Source organism: Plecotus auritus (genome assembly GCF_963455305.1).
Source record: "Plecotus auritus genome assembly, chromosome: 3".
Classification (NCBI taxonomy): domain Eukaryota; kingdom Metazoa; phylum Chordata; class Mammalia; order Chiroptera; family Vespertilionidae; genus Plecotus; species Plecotus auritus.
Window position 1 is genome coordinate 152310941 of NC_137772.1, and position 19786 is coordinate 152330726.

Genomic DNA, 19786 nt, shown 5'->3' on the forward strand with positions numbered 1-19786 from the left:
AAAATTAGAGTTTCATAGCCAAATAAGAATGAGAAGCCTTGCATAATATGTTCCCCTTTTGGAAATGAACATTGTTTTACAAAATTAGCATTCCATAACCCAGTAAGAATGAGAAGCCTTGCATATTTTGTTCCCCTCTTGGAAGTGAGTATTTTAAACTGCCTTACAGCTTGTTCCAAGAACAAATAACAACTCAAAATTTCAACACTCTGCCCATGTCCATGAATGACTGCAACAGTGCTTTGGAGGTTACTAATGTATTTTGGTGTGTTTGTGAATATCCAGATGTAGAATCTACAGATGTAGAATCTATAGATAATGTGGATCAACTATTATCTATTCAAATCCTATAGAACTAACTTTATATGTATATTATAAATTGTTACTGAGTGGGATGGAGTACCCTTGCATTTTTAGTTTCCCCTAGAATGAAATTAGATTTTAAAGCTCTGCTTGTTATTAGCCAGTGTCTCTCTCTTCAACCTTCTGTCAAAATTGTTGTTGTTTTTTCTTTAGGAATTCTTTATGGCACAATGACACTGGAGCTTGGTGGAACAGTCAATATTACATGTCAGAAAACTGGATACAGTGCAGTACTTGAATTTAAACTAAAGGTTAGTAGAGAATGAGAGGACGTATCACCTAATAAAAAAGGAGCTGTGATATGAATACTAAAAAAAGAACACAGTTTAGTTTATAACTTAAAGACTAAGTATAATAACACAGCATTCATGAAAGGGCAGTCTTTGAAGATCCAGGTCACTACAAAGCCATCATTTTTTATTTTTTTATTTTAATAAAGTGGTTTGCATTATATAAGAGATGAAATCTAAGAAATAAATGGATAGAAGTTTTTCAGTAAATGAAAGTATTGCTTCACAAGATACCAAAAAAGTATGTATCTGCTTGAGCTATAGCTGTGTACACTAAGAGTTTGTTATTATTTCTACCTAACAATTTACTCTAAAACCACAAGCTTAAAAACAACCTCTTTTTGATCCTTAGGGGTTCTGTGGGTTTGGAATTTGGATAGAATATATTGGAAGTGTCTTATCTCTGCCACATAATGTCTGGGGCTTGAGTTAGAAAGACTTGCAGACTACAAGTGACCACAGTTATGGCATAGAACCATCTGAAGGCCCATCAGTTAGTTACATGTCTGATGCCTGGTTGAGATGACTGAAAGACTAGGATTGCTAATTTGAACACCTGTATATGCGGCCTTTCCATGTAGCCTGTCCTCCTCACAGCCAGTTGGCTGCTTCAAGAAAATCAGACTAACCACTTGGCAGCTCAGGGTTTCAAGTGCAAGTGTTCTTGTGAGCAAGGAGAAAGCTGCATCTCCGTCCTTGCCTCAAAGGTCAAATTTCATCACTTCCACCACCCTCTATTAATTGAAGAGTTATAAACCTGCCCAAATTCAAGGGGAAGGGATGTAGATTCCACTTCTCACTGGGAGGATGGCAGGGCATCATTGAGGAAGAGATTGTGGGCTGGAGGGGGAAGGATAGATATGCTTGAGATAATCTTTGGAAAATCCTGTCTGCCTTAGAGTGAAAGGGAAATTTAAGGCCTTTCACATTGTCAGTGGTTGGTGTAAGATAGTACATTATGTTCAGATAAAAATATTTCTATGAACTATTAATACTTATTAATAGTTCCCATGTTGATATCCAGCTGACCAGCAACTTTTCACTAATAAAAAGGATCTCTTTTAAATGTTATTTGATGTAATGTCCTTCATTTTATTTTTTTCATCTTAATAAATTTTTGTTTGTATGGTGATAACGATATTTGAAAATCATGACTAAAGAGCTCTTAAGTAACTTATGATATATTTAACGATTAGACTGGAGCACCAAAATTTTGTCAGGAGAAACATCAGTAATGCAACATAGTAACTCAAAGTGTAGTTCCTCTAATTTTATTTTTTGGAGGTATTTTTGCTTGGGTATTATTTTACTGTTTTATTTTGAAGGAGAGGGTGTTATTTCTTTTAATAGATGAGTTAAGTCCTTTAGGTTTACTGAGTTATTTTTGCTTCATCTATTGCAACATTGATAGAATACTGTCCTGAGTCAGGAGAGAGCACAGGACTTGTCAGTTATATCAGTTTGATTTTTCTCAGTAAGTTTATTTGAACTTCATGTAGTCTCATTTTTTTAAGCTATTTTTTTCCAAGTCAACAACTTCAAATTTCTTTTTATTGAACATTTCTGACCAAAATTTGAGTCAGTATTTCACCATTTGTGCCTTCAACAGCACTGTAACTATGCAGTTACTTTTCCTATTGTTTTTGTCACATTGTATCTAAATATAAGTTAAAAGCAAAATATTTATTTAACATTTTCTTTTTTAAAAGCCATTTCTAGGTAATAGTGACTGTGTTAACCAAATATCAGGGAAACTTAAACTGGGAAAAGAAGTCTTAGCTACTTTGGAAGGCCATTGGGTAAGTATTTTTATGTTTTAGCTTAACAAAAGCATTTTCTATGGAAAAGAATTAATAATCACATTTTATAAACTCACTGATTCCATTGCTAAAACCATCACTATTTAACATAAGCTTCACTCTAACAAATATTTTGGTGTTGCTCTGTTACCAACAATATCTAGTTGTATGTCATATTTTATCTTTCCAAAAGTTTAAATCAGTAAAACCAGCTCACACTTATATATGTCACTTACTATCCACTGCATTGTTTATCAATGTTCCTCATATTAACTCATTTAATGTTTAATATAATAGTTCTTTGTGGTGGTTACTGTTATTGTCCCTATTTTACAGAGGAGACTGAGGCACAGAGAGTTTAAATAATTTGCTGCCCTAGCCGATTTGGCTCAGTGGATAGAGCGTTGACCTGAGGACTGAAGAGTCCCAGGTTTGATTCCAGTCAAGGGCATATGCCCAGGTTGCTCATTCGATCCCCAGTAGGGGGTGTGTGGGAGGCAGCCAATCAGTGATTCTCTCTCATCATTCATGTTTCTATCCTTCTCCCTCTCTGAAATCAATTTTAAATATATATATATATATATATATATATATATATATATATATATATATACACACACACACACACATATATATATACACACACATATATACACACACACACATATATACATGTATATATATGTATATATATATATATATATAAATAAAATTGTATATATATATACACACAGAGTGTGTGTCTGTGTGTGTGTGTGTGTGTGTCTGTGTCTGTGTGTGTGTGTGTAAAATTTGCTGAAAGTAAGTGGTGAAGTGAGAATTCCAGCCTAAGCACTGTGGCTCCAGGACTCTGCTTTTATTACAGCAGTATACTGACTCTCACCTAGAAGGATGGGGCATTTCCCATTAGAGTTTTATTTCCTTTTCAGGAACATGGAAAGGCTATGGTCGTATATGAGGGCAATGGTTTTATTTACTTCACTGTTGACCTAAATTCACATCTATGTATTTTTGTTAAGAGAAGCTTAACTTGCCGAAACCGGTTTGGCTCAGTGGATAGAGCGTCGGCCTGCGGACTGAAGGGTCCCGGGTTCGATTCCGGTCAGGGGCACGTACCTTGGTTGCGGGCACATCCCCAGTAGGGGGTGTGCAGGAGGCAGCTGATCGATGTTTCTCTCTCATCGATGTTTCTAGCTCTCTATCCCTCTCTCTTCCTCTCTGTAAAATATCAATAAAATATATTTAAAAAAAAAAAAAAAAGAGAAGCTTAACTGAATAAAAAGGATCATACCATTCCATTGCCTAGGTGCACTCTCACTGTGAACATTGAGTATTTTATGTATTATAATAAGCAGGAAATTATAAGAAATGTAAGAAAATGAAACTGGATCTATAAACTCAACCACAGGGTTCTCTGTAATTTTAAAATTTTACTGCTGTCTGCACAGCCGGTGGTGCTCAGTGGTTGAGTGTCGACCTATGATCCAGGAGGTCACGGTTCAATTGCTGGTCAGGACACATGTCTAGGTTGCAGGCTTGATCCCCAGTTGGGGGGGTATGCAGGAGGCAGCCAATCTCATCATTGATGTTTCTATCTCTATCCCTCTCCCTTCCTCTCTGAAATCAATAAAAATATATTTTTTTTAAATTTTACTTCTATCTGAATAGCATTTGGAAAAACGATAAAAAGTTTTTCAAAAAATGAAAATTTTTAAATTGTGCTCAAATTTTTAATGCTTAGAAAGGCTCTTTCAGGTTTTTCTATATATGTTGGGTGTGTATATAGTCATCTCCTTGTAGCTGTAGCAAACACTATGATCCACTGTGGCAATTTGGAGATGGTTGGTAAGGCTTTGCATATACTTTTTTGAAATTTGCTTATTAAGTAAAACTTGTGAAATCTCATGAACTTCCTGTGTATTCAATCAGATTTTAAAATTCTAGTATTACATATTTAACTTTAGTGTTTTTATAAAAATGAGGAAAGATTTGGGGTTTTTAGAAAAATGGTAGTTACATTTTTTTAAAAATGTGTTTAACTGTGGGATTAAGTATCAGTACATATTATTATTATATTGCTATATTGTATAATCTTTTTTTTAAATAAAGATAATTCTCCACATTGCTGTTTCATTTCTTTAAATACAGGATAGTGAAGTTTTTATTAATGACAAAAAGACTGATAATTCAGAGGTTTTCTGGAATCCAACACCAGACATTAAGCAATGGAGATTAATAAGGCACACTGTAAAATTTGAAGAGCAGGGAGACTTTGAATCAGAGAAGTAAGTATACCATTTTTCAGCTAATTTCATGATGATAAAGAGTATATTTTTAATCCCTCAAAAGTGTAGTCATTTTTCTCTGCCTTCAATTATATTTTAATTCAGCAAAATAGTTTAATATTTGTGGCATGTGGCAGGCAGGATTCTGTTTTAGTTTATGTGAATGTCAAAAGAACTTCTAGGTTTTTTTACATACAATTATGGGACTAATTAATGATTCTTTGGCAGCTGTTTTCTAACGTAGGTAGGGCATATAGAACTCTAGGTGAAGGATGTGGCACAAAATCTACTTTTGTTTCATTTTTTAAAAATACATGAATAATGCCATTGCATGTGCAGACTTGCATTAGTTAGGTAATAATTAAGGCCATAGTTTCTGCTCTTAAAGTCAAGAAATTCTTGATAGCTAGATCTGTAATACTTTTAAACCAAATATATTGTATACACATTATCCAATTTTATTCTTACTATATTTCTTTTTTTTTTTTTTAATATATTTTAATTGATTTCACAGAGGAAGGGAGAGAGAGATAGAAACATCAATGATGAGAGATAATCATTGATCAGCTGCCTCCTGTATGCCCCGCACTGGGGATCAAGCCCGCAACCCAGGCATGTGCCCTGATTGGGAATTGAACCGTGAACTACTGGTTCATAGGTTGATGCTCAACCACTGAGCCACACCAGCCAAGCCTTACTACAGTATATTTCTTTGTGTTCAAAGGGGGTGTTTGTGTAAAAGACACTATACTGAGTATTTGATACACATTATGCAGTTTAGTAAACTCACATGTGTTATCATACTCTCTAAATGATTCAAGTGTTTGTGTACTTTCCTTCTACGCTTAAAATTGAGGTTGTCGAAGATGGAATAATATGTATGCACAAGTCCTAAAATTCTGTTTCAGCTATAACCACATGATGCTCTTCATTTAGAGTGAAGTTTTGCCAAGGCATACAGTAATTTTTGAGGTGAGAACATAATTTAACATATTTTAAAGATGAAGAAAACCAGTCTGAGGTAGTGTAAGTAACTTTAAGTTCACATCCAAGAAGTGATCTAGGATTTAACCCAAGTCTAATTCCAAAGCCTTTGTTCGTTCAGTCCCAACATGCTATCTTCCCAGATTAGTGGAATATAGATACTATATTTTTATTTTTCTGATATAAAACTAAACTTTAGTAGGGGAAAAGATTTTATTTCAGTAGTTTTTTTTTGGTAAATCAGTGGTTCTCAACACTGGCTGCACATTAAAATCACCTGGGAAACATTAAAAAATAATAATAATACTTGGGCCCTAACCAGTTTGGCTCAGTGGATAGACTGAAGGGTCCCAGGTTCGATTCTAGTCAAAGGCACATCCCTGCTTGTAGGCTCGATCCCCAGTGGGGGGTGTGCAGGAGGCAGCCGATCAATGATTCTCATTATTGATGTTTCTGTCTCTCTCTCCCTCTCCCTTTCTCTCTGAAATCAATAAAAATTTATTTTAAAAAAATAAAAATACTTGGGCCCACTCCCAGATTTCTCTCATCTTGGGTCAGTACCATTCATTGTCATATGTTTAAGAGTCCAGGTTTGGCTCAGTGGATGGAGCATTGGCTTGCGGAGTGAAGGGTCCTGGGTTCAATTCCGGCCAAGGGCACATGCCTGGTTTGTGGGCTCGATTCCCAGTGGGGGTCGTGCAGGAAGCAGCTGATCAATGATTATCTGTCATCATTGATGCTTCTCTTCTCTCTCTTTCCCTTCCTCTCTGAAATCAATCCTATCTAATAAAAGAGTAATATGCAAATTGACCATCACTCTAACACAACATGACTGCCCCCATGTGGTCAAAGATAGCTGCCCCCATGTGGACACAAGATGGCCTCCACAAGATGACCACCAGGGGAGGGCAGTTGGGAGGAACCAGGCCTGCAAGGGAGGACAGTTGGGGGCGGTCAAGCCTGCAGGGGAGGGCAGTAAGGGGTGACCAGGCTGGCAGAGGAGGAAAGTTGGGGGTGACTGGGCCTGCAGGAAAGGGCAGTTGGGGGGGACCCAGGCCTGCAAGGGAGGGCAGTTAGGGGTGACCAGGCCTGCAGGGGAGGGCAGTTAGGGGCAATCAGGCTGGCAGGGGAGCAGTTAGGCATCAGGCTGTCAGGGGAGTGGTTAGGGGGTGATCAGGCTGGCAGGCAGAAGCGATTAGGGGCAATCAGGAAGGCAGGCAGGCAAGCAGTTGGGAGCCAGCAGTCCTGGATTGTGAGAGGGATGTCCAACTGCCCGTTTAGGCCCGATCCTATCAGGATCATCCCTCGAGGGGTCCCAGATTTGAGCGGGTGCAGGCTGGGCTAAGGGACACACACACCGCCCCTCCCCCCCCCCCCCCCCCCCCCCGTGCATGAATTTCGTGCACCAGGCCTCTAGTAAAAATACATTTTTAAAAAAGAGTCCATGTTAATAAATTTCTCTTGCCAAGAAAAAAAATTAGCCTCTACTGGTGCTCTACTCAATGACCACTTTTTATATTTGCACTCATTTCTAAGCATCTCAGTATAAGCTTTGTCAAAGACAAAAACACATATGGGTATCATTTTCTTTCAAGGGGATTTAAACCTGTTCAATGTAGATTTGATTTTCTGTTGCTTTTTATACTATTTTTGTACATGTATTAGACTTTGGCAGCGAGTAACTCGAGCCATAAATGCAAAAGACCAAACAGAAGCTACTCAAGAGAAGTACGTTTTAGAGGAAGCTCAAAGACAATCTGCCAGAGATCGGAAAACAAAAAATGAAGAGTGGACTTGCAAGTTATTTGAACTTGAGCCACTTACAGGAGAATGGCATTACAAGTTTGCAGAGTAAGTAATTATCAGCATAATTTGTTGCCTTTATTTCTAGAATTTTTATTGTTTTTTATTAAGCCATATATATATATATATATATGTATATGTAAATTAATGTGAGATTTAAACTTATTGCATTTATTATAAATTTGAATCCATGATAATTGTTGGTCTATAAAATAAGCTGAGGATCAGAAAATTAGATATGACCTATCTTAATTTTACTGCTGGGTTTATAATTACTAAAGAAAATCTAATCTAAACTTTGAAAATGTTGTCAAGTGTTTTGTTTAGTCATTAAACAAAAGGTGTTTTTATTGCTTATGTAGTACTCGACCATGGGACCCACTTAATGATATGATACAGTTCGAAAAAGATGGTGTTATCCAGACCAAAGTGAAACATCGCACTCCAATGGTATGTAATAAAAAAAGTATCTAGATCTGCTAGGCATAAAAATGTTTTAAATCCTTACTAGGATCTTTGACCACCAACATTTAAAATTTAGTTTCAGAATTTAAAATTTTTGGTTGGCAAAATGGCAGAGTAGGCAGTTCCAAGCTCTTATCCCCACAAAGAAAAGTAAGCAGAAACTGTCAGAACAATTTCCCAGAACTCTGAAAAGAGTCAGAGGTTTGCAGTAATTAAATGAACACTAAATCAAGAAAGAGGTGATTTTAAAAATTTAGGATAACTTTATGGCATTTATACTCGCCCTGACCCCAATCCGTTCCTGATGCAGTGGCAGTGAAGGGTTCCCACATTCCCAGTATAAGCTCTGGTTACAGAAGGAGCAGAACAAACCTTACTCACAAATTGTTTTATACATCTGTTATAACCTGTCTGGCACTACCTGAAGGATTTACACAGGGCCCATGTCTCTGTTTGATATAACTTAGAGCTCAGGTAGATAGGCTGCAGGCAATGAGTGGAAGTACAATAAGCCAAACTAATAAACTTCAGACATCTAGAGCAAAAGATTATTATTGAAACATACAATAGATCATGAAAGGCCCAAAGATCATGTAAGGAGCAAAAGCTAGGGAAAGATTATTTGGCAAACTAGAGCATTAAAAAGCCCCATGTGTCCAGGGAAATTTAGAAAGCCATGCAAATGTCCAAGACACTATGTTTATGCTCAGAATAGACCTGCAAAAACCCTAAGCTTTTGCCTCAGGCTCAGGTGTTAGCATTGCAAGCCCAGGTATTAGCATTGGAGTGTCCCTGCAGAGTCATTCTGCTAAGATTAGGAGAATACTTTTTTGTTTTTGTCGTTTTTTTTTGTTTTGTTTAGCTATTAATGTTCAAGGAAATCTCTGTCAGCTTAACACAGCTAAGGAGCGGAGATTTCAGTGACCATGCACAACAATACAGTGGATTTTTTTCAAAATTAGTTTGGAAAATTCACTGAACAAATTCAATAATCAGAAAATAGCAAACCCGGGGGAAGATGGAGAATCTCATATCCAGAGTTACCACATTTTAATATGTAAATGTCCAGTTTTCAAAAAAGAATTACAAGGCATGCCCAGTTGATGTGGCTCAGTGGTTGAGTGTCAACCCATGAACCAAGAGGTCACAGTTCAATTCCTGGTTAGGGCACGTGCCCAGGTTGCAGGCTCAAACCCCAGTAGGTGACATGCAGAAGGCAGGCCATCAATGACTCACTATTGATGTTTCTATCTCTCTCTCCCTCTTCCTTCTTCTCTCTGAAATCAAAATAAATATATTTAAAAAAAATTTTTTTAAGAATTACAAGGCATACAAAGAAACAGGAAAGTATGACTCCTTAAAAGGAACAAAACAAATTGACAAAAAACATTCCTGGTGAAATTCAGGCATCAAACTTACTAGATAAACACTTTAAAACAACTATCTTCAATATCCTCAAAGAGTTCAAGAAAATAGAAACAAAAAAACTAAAGGAGTTCAAGAGAAAAATCTATTAAAAAATAAATACCAATAAAAAGAAATTGTACAAAAGGAACCAAACAAATTCTAAAGCTTAAAATTACAAAAATGAAAAATCCACTGGAGATATTTAACCAGTTAACTGCCACGCGTCCAAAACAGAAACCATCTCCACATGCCACAATAGACGCTTATGGCATACAAAAGGCTAACAAAAGAATCAGCGAATGTAGAAATAGGACAATGAAATTATCTAGTCTGAGGCAAAGAAAAGAATGAAAAGTGAACAGAGCCTAAGGGACCTATGGAACACCATCAAGTGGATCATCATATGCATTGAGGAAGTCACTGAAATAAAAGAGGAAGAGAAAGAAGGAGAGAAATATTTGAAGAAAGAAGTCCTTCAAATTCCCAGATTTAAACAAAGATATGAATCTACAAATCTGAGAGGTGCAACAAATTCCAAGTAGGATAAACTCAAAGAGACCCATACCAAGACATAAGCAGACTGTCAAAAGCGAAAGAGAATTTTGAAAGCATGGAGAGAGAAGCAACTTGTCACATAAAAAGTATCCTCAATAGGAATAACAGCCAATTTCTCATCAGAAACCATGGAGGGCAGAAGGCATGAGATGACATATTTAAAATGTTGGAAGAAAGAACTTCTCAACCAAGAATTTTGTATCTGGCAACACTGTCCTCCAAAGTGGGGAGAATGTGAGATATTTCCAGATAAACAAAAGCTGAGAGAGTTCACTGTCACTTGACCTGTCATACAAGAACTGCTAAAGGTAACCCTTCAGATTGAAATGATCAAAGCCATCCTCCTATATAATAAAAGCATAGTATGCAAATTGTCCCCTCGATGGGGCGTTCGTCCTGGAGTTTGACCAGGGGGTGGGGCCGGCCATGGGAAGGGAGGGAGGCCCCAGCCGGCAGCCACTAGGGACCCTACCAATGCACGCATTTCACACACTGGGCCTGTAGGATGATAAAGATTTTCAATAACGATAAACAAATGGGCAAATACAAAAACCAATGTTATTGTAGTTTTAATTTATAACCCTACTTTTTATTTCCTGCAATATTTAAAAGATAATGAATGAATAATAATTACAAATATGTTATTCATTGGGCATACAGAGTCTAAAGATATAATTTGTGATACCATAAAGGGATGGAAAATGAGCTATATAGGAGCATAGTTTTTGTGTTCTGTTGAAATTCAGTTGGTATCAATTTAAGCTAAATTGTTATAAATTTAGATGTAAATGCCATTTCTTCAGTGACCATAAAGAAAACATCTAAAACATATAGGAAAGGAAATACGAAGGGAATCAGAACAATTCACTACAAAACAAAATCACCTAAACACAAAAGAAGGTAGTAATGGAAAAAATGAGGAACAAAAAAAGGTATAAGACATACAGAAAACAGTAAAATGGCAGGAGTCTTTATTAATCAGTTTCATTAAATATAAATGGATTAAATTATTCAGTCAAAAAGCAGACTGGAAGAATGGATTAAGATAAATATCCAACTACATTTTAAAAAAATCCCATTTACTGCTGCACCAAAAAAATTAAGATGCCTAGGAATAAACTTAACTAAGGAGGTAAAAGGCCTTTACTTGGAAAACTACAGGACATTGAAAAAAGAGATAGAGGAAGACAAACAAATGGAAGAATATACCATGTTCATGGATTGGTAGACTCAACATCATTAAAATGTCCATTCTACCCAAAGCAATTTATAGATTCAATGCAATCCCCATTAAAATGCCAATGGCATATTTCACAGACCTAGAGCAAACTCCAAAAATTCATCTGGAATAAAAAAAGACCCCAAATAGCCAAAGCAATCCTGAAAATGAAGAACAAAGTTGGAGGGATCACAATACCAGATTTCAAGCTTTATTAAAAAGCCACTGTTCTCAGATCTGCCTGGTACTGGCACAGGAACAGACATATAGACCAATGGGACAGAACAGAGAACCCAGAAATCAACCCAAGCCATTATGCTCAATTAATATTTGACGAAGGAGGCAAGAACATAAAATGGATTCAAGACAGTCTCTTCACTAAATGGTGCTGGGAAAAATGGTCAGATACATGCAAAAAAATGAAACTAGATCACCAACTTACACCATACACAAAAATAAACTCAAAATGGTTAAAGGATTAAACATAAGACAGGAAACCATAAAAATCTTAGAAGACTCCATAGGCAGTAAAATATCAAATATATGTTGTAGCAATATCTTTACATTTACAGCTCCTAGCGCAATGGAAACTAAGGAGAAAATAAACAAAAGGGACTACATCAAAATAAAAGGCTTCTGCACAGCAAAAGAAACCATCAAAAAGCAACAAGAAAGCCCACTGCATAGGAGAACATATTTGCCAGTGTTATCTCAGAAAAGGGTTTAATCTCCAAAATTTACAGGGAACTCATACAACTTAACAAATAGAAGATAAACAATCCAATCAAAAAATAGGCAAAGGACTTAGACGCTTTTCGAAAGAGGACATACAGAAGGCCAAGAGACATATGAAAACATGCTCAAAGTCACTAATCATCCGAGAGATGCAAATCTCACACCTGTCAGAATGGCTATCATCAGCAAATCAACGAACGACAGGTGCTGGTGAGGATGTGGAGAGAAAGGAACCTTCTTGCACTGCTGGTGGGAATGCAGACTGGTGCAGCCACTGTGGAGAACAGTATGGAGTTTCCTCAAAAAATTAAAAATGGAACTCCCATTCGACCCAGTAATCCCACATTTAGGAATATATCCCAAGAAACTAGAATCACGAATCAGAAAGGACATATGCACCCCTATGTTCATAGTGGCACAATTTACAATAGCTAAGATTTGGAAACAGCCTAAATGCCCATCAGCAGATGAGTGGATTAAAAAACTGTGGTACATCTACACAATGGAATACTATGCCACTATAATAAAGAAGGAACTTTTACCATTTGCAACAGCATAGATGAACCTGGAGAGCATTATGCTAAGCGAAATAAGCCAGTCGGGAAAGATAAATACCACATGATCTCACTCATATGTGGGATAAAATGAACAACATAAACTGATGAACAAAAATGGATCCAGAGACAAACACTGAACAGACTGTCCAACCTCAGAGAGAAGGCTTGGCCCACTCAAATCAACTAGGCCTACCAGACATATGTAGAATAGTTTACCCAATAACAGAAGGATATACATTCTTGTCAAGTGCACATGAAACATTCTTTAGGACAGACCATAAGTTAAGGCATATAACATGTCTCAGTAAATTTTCATACAAAGTATTTTTTTTTTTTTTTTGCCACAATGAATGAAGCTAGAAATCAGTAACAGAAGGAAAACTGGGAAATTTACAATATGTGCAAATTAACACATCTTAACCATTGACAAATGAGAAATCACAAGTGAAATTTAAAAGCACTTAAATGAATGAAAATAAAAATACAACACCCCAAAACGTGTAAGATAAAACAAAGGCAGTGCTCAAAGGAAATATATAGCTGTGAATACCTACATTCAAAAAGATCTCAATAACTTAACGTAATAATGGAAAACTAGAGAAAGGAGAGAAAGCTAAAACCAAAGCTAGCAGAAGGAAATATAGAACAGAGAAAAAACGAGAATAGAACAAGAAAGAATCAGTGAAGTTAAAAGTTATTTTTTTGAAAAGGTCAACAAAATTGACATACCTTTAGCTAGACTAAGAAAAAAAAGAACAAAGACACAAATAACTAAAATCAGAAATGAAAATGGGGCCATTACTATTGACCTTACAAAATAAAAAGGATTATAAGAGAATAACATGAGCAATTTTATACCAACAAATTAAGTAACCGAAATGAAATGGACAAATTTCTAAAACCACATCTATATATATATAAGCCTAAGCGACCATCACAACCGAATGGATGACCGAACAAGCTGCGTGGGGTAACTAGGCCGGCAGGGGTGTTAGTGAGGGGCAACCAAACGACAGAGCAGCAGACTGCGTGGGGCAACCAGGCCCGTGGGGGGGGGGGGCAGTTGGGGGTGACCAGGCCAGCAGGGGTAGCAGTTAGGAGCAACCAAGTTGGCAGGGGGGGGCAGTTGGGGGCAACCAGGCTGGTGGGGGGGGGCAGTAAGGGGCGACCAGGCTGGCGGGGGGGAGACAGTTGGGGGCAACCAGGCCAGCGGGGGGACAGTTGGGGGCGACCATGCCAGGGGGGGGCAGTTGGGGGCAACTAGGCCGGCGGGGGGGGGCAGCCTGGGGGCTATCAGTCGGTGAGCAGTTAGGAGCCAGTGGTACTGGCAGTCAGACATCCCCTGAGGGGTCCCGGATTGGAGAGGGTGCATGCTGGGCTGAGAGGACCCCCCTCTCCTGTGCATGAATTTCGTGCACCGAGCCTCTAGTAAATTATATAAACTGGCTCAAAAAGAATTAGAAATTTTCAGTGGACCTGTAACAAGTTAAGAGATTGAATCAGTAATCAAAAACTTGCTTACAAAGAAAAGTCCAGGACCAGAAGCTTCATTGGTGAATTCTACAAACATTAAAAAAAAAACTAACACCAATCCTTCTCAAACTTACAAAATAACAGAAGAGGTAGGAAACTTTCAATGATTCCAGCATTACCCTAATACCAAAGCCATATAGAGATACTATAAAAAAATAAAATTATCACAAAATGTAGATGCAAAAATTCTCCACAAAATACTGTCAAGCTAAATCCAAAAGCATATTTAAAAGATTATATGCCTTGACTAAGTGGGATTTATCCAAGGAATGTGAAGATGGTTTAACATAAGAAAATTATTAATAGAGTGGCAAACAGCACATGAAATGATGCTCCACATTATTAGTCACTAGAGGCCTGATGCACAAAATTCGTGCAAGGGCCTCAGCCCTCACAGCCCTGGCTTCATCTGGAAGGTCGTCTGGCTTTTATTATTATAGATAAGGGAAATGCAATGAAGTCAGGTACTACACATCACTAAAATGGTAATAATTTTTTTAAATGAAAAATAGGTATTGGTGAGGCTGTGGAGAAATTGGAACTCTTATATATTGCTGGCAGGAATATAAAATAGTGCCACCCCTGTGAAAAAACAATTTGATGGTTCTTCAAAAAGCTAAATATAGACTTGCCATATGACCCAGCAAACCACTACAAAAAATTTGAAAACAGGAACTCAGATACTTGTACATCCATGTTCATTGCAGCATCATTCACAGTTGCCAAAAGGTAGAAGCAATTCAAGTATGCATCAACAGATGGATTAAAAAAATGTGGTATATGTTTATAATCTATACTAATAATAGCCTAGGTGACATCACGCCCTCACAAGATGGCTGCGTGCACAGCGGAGGCAGGGCCCAGCGGCCACTCTGTGCAGTGAGGCCTGGGGGGTCCCACAGCTCTGCACGGAGCAGAGGAGGCCGGTCCCAGCGTCTCTGCTGCCTTGCGCGGAGCAGGCGGGTCCTGGTGGAAGAGGCAGGTCACGGCAGGGGAAGGTGGTTGTGGGCAATCAGGCTGGCAGAGGAGGGCAGTTGTGGGCAATCAGGCTGACAGAGGAGGGCAGTTGGGGCGATCAGGCCCCGGCAGGGGAGAGCAGTTGTAGGCAATCAGGCCGGCAGAGGAGGGCAGTTGGGGGTGATCAGGCCCCGCCAGGAGAGGGCAGTTGTGGGCGATCAGGCCCCAGCAGGGGAGGGCAGCTTGGGCGATCAGGCCGGCAGGGGAGGGCAGTTAGGGACAACCAGGCTGGCAGGGGTGAGCAATTAGGGGCAACCAGACCGGCAGGGGAGGGCAATTAGGGGCGACCAGGCCAGCAGGCGAGAGCAGTTAGGGGCGACCAGGCAGGCAGAGTGGTTAGGGGCGATCAGGCAGGCAGGCAGGTGAGCGGTTAGGAGCCAGCAGTCCCGGATTGCGAGAGGGATGTCCAACTGCTGGTTTAGGCCCGATCCTACAGGTATATCTATACTAATAAAAGGGCAATATGCTAATTAGAGCAGACATCTTCCGCACATCATTCCAGACAAAACCATGGTGGTGGGGGCTGAGGCAGAGGCTGTTAGGGGCGACCAGGCCGGCAGGGTAGAGCAGTTAGGGGCGACCAGGCCGGCAGGGGAGGGCAGTTAGGGTTGACCAGGCTGGCAGGGGAGGGCAGTTAGGGGCAACCAGGCCAGCAGGGGAGAGCAGTTAAGGGTGACCAGGCAGGCAGGCAGAGTGGTTAGCGGCAATCAGGCAGGCAGGTGAACAGTTAGGAGCCAGCTGTCCCGGATTGTGAGAGGGGTGTCCAACTGTCGGTTTAGGCTCAATCCCGCAGGAATCCGGCAGTCAGACATCCCCTGAGGGGTCCTGGAATGGAGAGGGTGCAGGCCGGGCTGAGGGACCCTCCTCCCTCCCATACACGAATTTCATGCACCAGGACTCTAGTATACATAGAATAAACTTGCTTAACTAGACCTGCTTTCTGATTTAGCTAAACTTTTTCCAGCCCAGTGAAGCACCCCAACTTCTCTTTCAGGTAATTGTCAGCAACACAGCAGTAAATATCAACACGAAGCAGATTATTATTGTAGATCATGCAGGGAGAACAAAGGGTAAAATATTTAACTGCAGCAGTGTTTGACTATATTCTGCGCAGTGAGAAAACCTGAAGTCATTTTCAAGTTCCACCATTTCTTCTCTTCAGTCAGGTCAAGTTTCTAAGCTTTCTAAATCTCCATTTTCCAGCTAATGAAAATAGGATTCCACCGAGTCTCCTATCTACCTACTCCAGGACTTCTGTGAGGATCAAATGAGATGAGGCATGGGAAAACGCTTCACAGACATTTGGTTAAAGTGTAAAATGTTTCTACCTGGCTATAAAGCAAATCGTGTTCCTGGGCTGAAGAAACTCCAAGGAGGCTAGTCGCTAGGGAGAGGAAGCCGGACTTTGCTACGTGATGTCATTACCCGGCTCCCACAGCCACTGTTTCCAGGCTGGGCTGTGGGCTGCATTTTGCACCATGGGGTCTCGTCAGCATTGGCTGCGATTTGGTGGGGTGTCTCTCCTGGGTGGTGGCGGTGCCTGTGTCCCACTTGGGGGAAGCTGAGTATTGCCAGGTCTGTGGAGCCATTTACTGATAAATGGCCTGTTCCTAAGGAGAGGAAGCCAGGTGTTGTTATGTACATCATTACCTGGCACCCACAGCCACCATTTCCAGGCTGGGCTAGGCTGTGGGCCGCATTTGCGCCATGGGGTCTTGGCAGCATCGGCTGCGATTTGGTGGGCTGTTGCTCCAGGGTGGTGGCAGGGCCTGTGTCACACTTGGGGGAAGCCCAGTATTGCTTTGTAGGCACCAGGTCCGCAGTGCCACTTCTCTATAAATGGCCAGTGTGCATCACAGCAGCTTCTGCATTGAGCGTCTGCTCCCTGTGGTCAGTGTACGTCATAGCAATCAGTCAGGCGGACACTTAGCATATTAGCATTTTATATATATAGACTAGAGGCCCGATGCAAGAAATTCTTGCAAGTGTAGGCCTTCCTTCCCTCAGCTGCTGGCACTGGTTTCCCTCTAGCACCCAGGACCCAGGATTTCCTCCAGCCCCGGCTTCGCCCAGAAGGTCGTCTGGAAGAATGTCCGGTCTAATTAGCATATTATGCTTTTATTATTGTAGATAGCTTTTCACCAGTCTTCATCAAGCTCCAATTTGAACCTACTTCAAGAATGTGGATTTCGAATCTAAATGTTACAAAATTTTAAGTCTCCATGACTTGAAGTAGGAGGACACAGTGTAGGTTGAATACACATTATTTATTTTCTATAATAAAATTATAGAAATTTTTTTTTATTTTTAACACATGAATAACATTTTATAAAGTTATTTCAAGGAATAGGTTATTGGAGATTGTTTCTATTTAGAGCAGTAAATAGGTAAGAACAGAGTTAAAGGCATATGACCACTGATATTGTTTTTGTAAGCATATAAATTACCTTGCTCTTCTGATTCTAGTTTCTTCTCTTGCAAGCTTCTTAATTTAATAAAGTCTACAGTTTATTTTTCTAAGGGAAATTTAGCTCTAGTTGATGGTTTGATATGCTTTTGTGCGTGCACTCAGATGTTTTTAGTAAATTTAGACCATGTTCTGCAAAATGATATTTATTATAAGATGCTTTCTACATTAATCAGATACTATTAAAAGTAAATAATTTTATTGGAAACACATCATCATTCAGTGGAAATGTTTATAATGTTGGGGACAAGATAAGTATGATTAAAAAGAACACTATTATTTAACATTCAACTAAAGGTACTAACTGGTACAGTTAGAAAAGTGGTGGATCTGTATTTATATTTGTGTTTGTATTAAAATGTCTCTTGAAGGTTGTACAAATAGCAGTGACTATTTATTTGGGGGGAGGGGACTGAATGTATAGGGATCAGGAGTGGGAGAGGAACTCTTAATTGTATATCTTTTATGTTTTTTGATATTTGTGCCAAATTAATATTTCCTATTAAAATTAAATAAAATAGCCCTGGCCAGGTAGCTCAGTTGGTTGGAGCATTGTCCCTACACCAAAAAGTTGTGGGTTCAATCCCCAGTAAGGGTGCGTACAGGGAGCAGGCAACCAATTGATGTTTCTCTCTCTCTCTCTCTCTCTCTCTCTCCCCTCCCTTCCTCACTAAAATCAATAAACATATCCTTGCATGAGGATTAAAAAAGTAAATAAAGTAATTTTGTTATATAAGCATATTATATCTTATTTGTTAAGTTTTAATTAGACTATACACCTTTGTTTTTATGTCTAAGTATTGTGCCATTGAACAGATAGTTTCAACAGTTGTACATTGGTCTTTAAAATTCAATACAAATTCACATAATAGCATGTTTTTGTTTTCAGGTTAGTGTCCCAAAAATGAAACATAAGCCAACCAGACAACAGAAGAAAGTGGCAAAAGGCTATTCATCTCCAGAACCTGATATCCAGGACTCATCTGGAAGTGAAGGTAAAAATATTTATTGCAGATTATTCACTATAGGAATCTAATTTTTTTAAAGGATATCATCTATGTTCGATAGATGAAAATTTTTTATATTAATTTAAGAAGATGTAAAAGTTTTGGTGGGGGCAGGAATGGTGTGCCAAAAAATATTTTTTTAATCCCTATTTTAGATTGTAGATAAATTTTAAGACCAGGCCACAGGTAAAGGCATGAGGTATAGAAAAAGGGGGAAGCATGCAAATCAAGAACCATACTGTAGTGTTGCTCTTATGCCTGGTTAAGCGTCTGAAAAATTGTTGATGGCTTCCTAGATTCAATTCAGGAAGCATTTTTGAGCTTTGAGCTTAGTTCCATGCTTTAAAAAGTTTTTCATTCTCTGAATAAATTGTTGTAATTATAGAAGTAAAAATATAGCTATACTAAAATTATGGGCTAAATTAACTAGTGTGCCTTGTTCAAATCAGATGTGTAAACTGTGTTGAACTACACAGAGATATAATCAAGAAAGGATTAAAGTAATGTCTGAAACACTATGAGAACAGGTTTTTTAAAGGCATAGTCTTTAAGCTCACACTAAACTGGGGAGCTCCTTTTTATAGAGGTAACACTTGAGGTGAATAAATGATAAATGCCAGGAAAGTAGAAGAAGAAAAATAGTTAAGAGTTGAAAGGTAGCTGAATTCAGTTTGGGGAAATGTTCTTAGAGGAACTTTGATGAATTTATAATGAATTATAATCTAAGCTTCAGAAATGCAGGTAGGGAACAAGCTACTGGAGTAAGGAGGAATAGACTGAATAAAGGTTTAAAAGCAGGAGTTGCATGGTACCCATGTGCTAGGGAGTGTTTGATACACTGTTGTTCCCATTTTAGAGAAAAGGAAACTAAGATACACGTTAATCTGCCCAAGGACATGTATCATCCCGTAAGACAATATATATGTTATATATGCAGATATTTTGGCTCCTTAATTTACTCTCTTCTCTTATCCCTCCACTATATTACCTATAATGTATCAGCTGTCGGTTATTGAGTACTTAACGTCTGCCAAACTGGATATTAAACACACCTTACTACTATGAAATTTGGGTGTTAATTATACCTATTTTACAAATGAGAAAGCTGAAACCTGGAAAGAGGTTAAGATCTGAACAAAAATGGAAAGGAAGGAATAGATACATTAGGGGAATTAGAAAAAAAACAAAACACCAGTACAGTTTGCTGGTTGATAATAAAAGTGTATAGAAGTATCGAAACCAATTGAAAAAGTTTAAAGTTTGGGTGACTAGGGGAATAAAGATAACATTAACAACTAAT

General features: G+C 38.7%; 1 protein-coding gene across 8 annotated transcripts in view; it reads left to right on the forward strand.

Annotated features, from left to right (window-relative positions):
- The window catches only part of OSBPL8 (oxysterol binding protein like 8), a gene marked incomplete at its 5' end in the record, with an annotated part of 187587 nt that overhangs the window by 160956 nt on the left and 6845 nt on the right, over positions 1-19786 (forward strand). For all 8 annotated transcript variants that reach the window (XM_080658900.1, XM_080658896.1, XM_080658897.1 and 5 more), the window contains 6 exons: positions 517-614; positions 2363-2452; positions 4601-4737; positions 7387-7572; positions 7887-7974; positions 18369-18474. In XM_080658900.1, coding sequence (XP_080515026.1) covers positions 517-614; positions 2363-2452; positions 4601-4737; positions 7387-7572; positions 7887-7974; positions 18369-18474 — 705 coding nt within the window. The remainder of the gene's footprint in view (positions 1-516; positions 615-2362; positions 2453-4600; positions 4738-7386; positions 7573-7886; positions 7975-18368; positions 18475-19786) is intronic.